General features: G+C 41.5%; 1 protein-coding gene across 1 annotated transcript; it reads right to left on the reverse strand.

Moving 5' to 3' along the window:
• Positions 1-358: 358 nt before the first annotated feature.
• LOC311042332 (putative transmembrane protein ZNF593OS) lies at positions 359-4,194 on the reverse strand. The gene is made up of 3 exons (XM_084053011.1): positions 3,983-4,194; positions 2,813-2,924; positions 359-1,528 (listed from the first exon to the last, which is right to left on the reverse strand). Exons 2-3 carry the CDS (start codon positions 2,861-2,863, stop codon positions 1,379-1,381), a joined length of 201 nt encoding a protein of 66 aa, XP_083909137.1. The 5' UTR covers positions 2,864-2,924; positions 3,983-4,194; the 3' UTR covers positions 359-1,378.
• Positions 4,195-5,350: the final 1,156 nt, after the last annotated feature.

A 5,350-nucleotide genomic window follows, 5' to 3' on the forward strand; every position in this document is an offset into this window, starting at 1 on the left:
ACAAAATGGCAGATTTAAGTCCCTCCAAGTACTTTCCATCAGTTACGCTATTTTTTCCAATTCACTACTAATTGACTGTGTTCCAACAGTGTTTCGGGACATACTGGCAGAGACAGGCCTCGATGCCAGTTAGAGGGAAAGACGGCCGCCTGCCCACTTCCTGTTGTGTGCAGACAGCACGCTCCTGTCGACACCACGATCCCTTTGATACAGGAAGTGGCTACAAAGCACCAGGTTCCAATGCCAATAATGTATTGATCAAACTAGATTAGTTGCAGCAGTTTCACCTTGCAGATTTGCAATAATCAATATAACTTTTTGATAATTCCTAAATTAAATTATTACTAAATTATGTACATCTTGTTCAAAATTCACAGCTTTATTAAATCTTACAAAACACAAAGAAAATATACAGTACATTCAGTTATTAAAAACGCATGACTTTCCATGAATGCTGCTCAGATTAAAAAGCTGCATACTCATGCAACATTCAGAAGTTTTTTGTATTAACATTTAGTATATGGTAGACAGAAAGCCAGGTCTTTAAACAATGCATTGATTAAACACCGTGAAAGCACAGAAAAACTTCTTTAAAATGTAGTGAGTAGGATTATCCCTTTTCTGACCTGCTTCAGCAGGGTCCTTAAAATATTCAAACAACTTTATTTCACCGTTACTGTGCAAATATTAAAACTATTATCTTTGACAAAAATATTGAACATGTATACATTTTTTAACCCCATTTATAATCACAGCTCCACTTTCGTGACGCAAGGCTCTGCGGGGTTTTCCATTGAAAAAAAACTAAAGAAATTCCAAAAACCTAAGAATTGTGTGCTCATCTTCGCCCTCTTCTCAGTCATACTCTGGGCCGGATTTTACTTTACCAGGTACATTTCAAATGCAAAGAGTCTTATATATTATATAGCCCCAAAAGCATATTTTTAAGGACTGACTTGATTCACAGTTACTTCTTAATACTACAAGCTCTTCCCCCTTCACAGAGCTCAGAAACAAACTTCTTGCAGAAATGTACCTTAACAATTAAAATCCAGCCCCAGCCTGACTGTTGGCAGCTGGATTTGGTTTCCCACCCAGAATAGACCACAAAGCCAGCCATATCATGACACCAACACCTTGAGTGAGCAAACACCATAAAACCTCTCACGGTCCTGGCATCAAAAGAATATGACTGCCCCAAACTCTCAATGCATGATCAGTGATGGATCCCAGTAAAGTCAGTGTCTGAGTTTGAATGTGACTGTAAGGTGAGGAAAATGTTCTGAACCGAGAACATCTCCACTCTACTTCCACAACTTCTCATTGGCTCATCATGTTTTCTCCGGGTTCAAAGCCAACCGGCGCAGCAGGCATCTCCTCAGGGACCAGGCTTTACAGTCCGCACCGTTTCCGTCATCTGTTTGGCACTGTAGTAGGACAGGCTGAGGCCCATGATGGCCAGCATCATGGCTATCTGGTTGACCGCACGGTCATGTGGATGGGTTTGCACCTCGCCAGCCACTTGTCTCTGTGGAGTTATGAGGATATAAGCATAAAAGGTCAGAGGTTATGCCAACAGTAGAAATAATGAGCTGTTCCCACTAAAAGATGATTAAGACAAAAAGGTATGATACAAACGACCAAGCTCCTTCCTTTAAGTTTAAAAAAAAATCTATTGGATTTTAAGCAAAAAGGTTCCTTGTACAAAATGAGAGCAGCAAGAACAATATAGAGCGGATTGCTTCTGTGATCCTGCACAGCTTGGTCAGTGAGACTGGAGTTCCACCATTTTGTTCTCATGCATCTGGGGATAACCACCTCTAAATACTTGTTTTCCCATCTTCCTCCAAAAGCAAGAGCCATTATTAGACTCTTGGATGAGAAAGTAAAAAAAAATCAAGAGATGAAGTCCTTGGTATTCATAGCTTTTAGAAGTTTTGACATAACTCAATTATCTATGGTCTGTTAAGCATTTGTGTTCACAACACGCTTTACAAGGGGACAGGCTACCTTTGTCTTCCAATTAGTGCGAATAGCAAAACAAAAACATGAACATGCAAGGGACATGCCATACGGCCAGTCACTCTATGTACACTTGAGTATGATTGCACATCATGGCAGCAGATTAAACAGAGGAAATGACATCATATAATTGTCTAAACTAATCGTATAACTAGCTTGGTGATGAAAGCGCATTGTGCGTCACTGTTGGGGGGGCCTCAAGAAGGGCTTCATGGCCCAAAGCACATCCTACAACTATGCTGTAACCGAGGAGTGAAGACAATGCTAATCTCTGACAGTGGTAATCTCTGGTAACAGTGACTACAATCGCACTGTTTGCAGTAGCAGAAAGAAAATGTCTTTCTTTTACCTGCAGGGACAACAAGCAGCTATGCAAACTCCAGGTAGGTCTTCCAGTCAAAGTAATAAAGACAAAAGTCAATGCAAATTTGCAATGTCAAATCTGATAAGTTATCAAAGATAGCATTGTAGGGCAAAAAGAAACCTCAAGAACTAAGACCTAGATAGATAAGTTGATGGGTTGGGGTCACATGTAGAAATAGGACACGTTTTATGTCCTATTTTACCATCAGAAACAATGCCCTATTTACCTTACATGTCTCATGCATTGTATTATTGTGCAAGCCATTATATCATCATGTTTTAACTGCCACCATTCCCCAAACCAACTAAGGTTGAATTGGACCTGTGCAACGCTACTGATTTAAGTAATTTCATGAAGCTGAGTGAGTGTTAATTCATTGTCACGTTCACAGTTGCCCTAGATTGTAAGTCATGGTGTCTACAGTACCTGAAGGAGACGGAAATATCCAGGTGTCAGTCTGCCTAGTCTGATGATCATGTTTGTCTGTGGTGATGCAGAGATCTGGGAAAGGCTCTGGTCTGCTGGAGCAGTTCAACACCTGCAGAGAGAGAGAGGAACTTCGGTTTAAAATTACCAACTGCATGTGATCAAAAATCAAAAATATTGTTGAATGGAACTGTAATTTCTATGAAAGATGGCGTTCAAAATGCCTGGAAAATGACTGGCTCCAAGAACAGTTCCCATCCGTTTTAAATGAGACACACTGTAACTTCACTGCTGACTTGCCAGTTGTAAATCAAAACTTTCAAACTGATCTTTGTGACAGATACAACAGACTCGAAAACAAGCTAAAAGCCGTTGCTTGCTAATGTAGACCAGCACCATCAGAGCTCTGCATGAGGAAGGAACACCTCTAGCCTGAAGCTAGAGCACAAACAAAACCATGTCTCTGCATAGCAGTCACGGCCAATTTGATCATCGCCCTGCCCAGTTCATTTCCGTAAATGCCAGTAGCGGAACTCGTACATCTGGACAAAATTTTAGATGTGATGTATTGGCATGGTTTCTGTCCACCCCCTACTGCTAAGAATGGCTCCCTTTATTTAATTGCCATGTCTGAACTGGTTCTGACTGACTAGAACAACAGTACCTCTATTCATGCTGCGTCATGAAGCAGGAAAATGACAAATTTGGTCAATCACCACCAAAGATAATCCCCTTAACGAGGGGGTTTAGGTGCCGGATGAGAAAAACTAAGCCCAAAACTTTGAATGGACGTGATCCATGTTTTCTGTGAACTGTTCAAATCGGTTAACCTCTGTTCTTTCAACCATCTGGTGTAAGGTGACATATCAGCACGTCAACATGTCAGGTAGATGGGACCAAACATGTCATGGCAGGGACAAGCTTTAAGCTCCAAATACCAAACTATAAGGGCTGCATCAGTTAAAGCCCTGTTATACTTAGTTTTGCGCTGGTGATCACATACCGAAAAGAGCAGATCTACAAGCTCACAACGCATGGCGCAGTGAGGCGTTGTGAGCTTGTAGATCGGCTATTTGGTGTGTCTGACACAGGTGCAAAAAAATCTAGGGAACGGAGGAGAAAGGTATGTGGAGGGAAGGTAAAACATGTGTGAGGGATTACTCTGCCAACCTGGTTGCAAATAGATCCCGTTGTTAACAGGAAGCAACGACAAAAAGTAATCCGGTTAAAAAGTTGCTCCTGGGTAGAAAGTTGATCTCACATGTGGAAAAGTAGTAGGCTAATTGCTGCAGGATCTTCTCCTTCCAAAAGGTTTGCTGATGGTAAAACTGATGGTTTCAAGTGGCCAGCCAAACTCTCTATTCCACAGCAAAACCAAAATGCCCTGCCCACCAGAGTGATGAAGATCAAGTACTGAGATATTCAACACTACACTCCGCCCTTTATACAGCCCTGCTCTCGCCCAACCAGATTTGCAGGATTTCTCAATGCACACGCCCACTGTCAAATACACATAGCTATCAAAATACACCACTCCTCACGTGGTTTGCTTTCTCAAAACACAAAACCACACCTTCCATGACAGACACTGAATGATCATTAGAAATTCGCTCCAGTCAACACATGGTGTAAATTAAACAAATTAGGTCAGTAATACACATGCTTAAATGGATGCATGCCAGAGCCAAGGATTATCTAATGCAACAGCTCAGACCTATCCCTTTAATCTTAACAGAAACAAAATATCAGAAATTTGCACATGTGCTATTGAAAAACCTGAGAACAATGAGCTTTAGTCACAATAGTAATTAGTGTTTTGGTGGTGGATTTGGGATTTAAATAGCTTGGTTTGGTGTTATATAATCCTTTGACTGCAGAGTTGCAGATTCTCCCAAAAGATCTCACTTCTTCTATTTTTTGTATAGATCTTTTATTGGATTGCGACATTCAGACATGAAACAGTTCTCCATATGTTTTTAACTTTCAATGAATAATGCAATATTCAAAGTTCTTTGTAACAAAAACATGACATTTATTTTACCATGAGGTTGGTGAGGGAAATATGTGATGTGATTTCCTATATTAGAAAGCATGCCACACAACATTATGGGGTGACCGTACAGTAGCTGAGTGGGTAGATGCCGTCTGGTAATCAGAAGCCCACTGGTTCACCTCCCAGCCTGCACATATGCATGTCTTGTCTACGTGTCAAAGTGTCCACCCGTGTGCTCATCAATACCATCTGAGCAGCCATCAGCTGGGTGAAGCAGAATTTCCCGTGAAAGATTAACAAAAGGTCTCCTCTGGAATGTTCTGGCCTCACCATTTGCTCTTTGCATTGTCTCCTCACCATCCCTCATCTTGCAGACCCCCGCTGTGGAATGCACCCCATGTTGACAAAAACTGGCAGACACAGGGATAGATTTTTTATTGAGGGGGCAGTTAGGGTTAAGTGTCTTGCTCAGGGACACTCAGGCTAGGAGGCAAACGTGTGGCGTGTCTACCCGAGTGCTCATCAATACCATCTGATCAGCAATC

The sequence above is a fragment of the Gymnoscopelus microlampas genome (assembly GCF_963454915.1).
Source record: "Gymnoscopelus microlampas genome assembly, chromosome: 3".
NCBI classification, from domain to species: domain Eukaryota; kingdom Metazoa; phylum Chordata; class Actinopteri; order Myctophiformes; family Myctophidae; genus Gymnoscopelus; species Gymnoscopelus microlampas.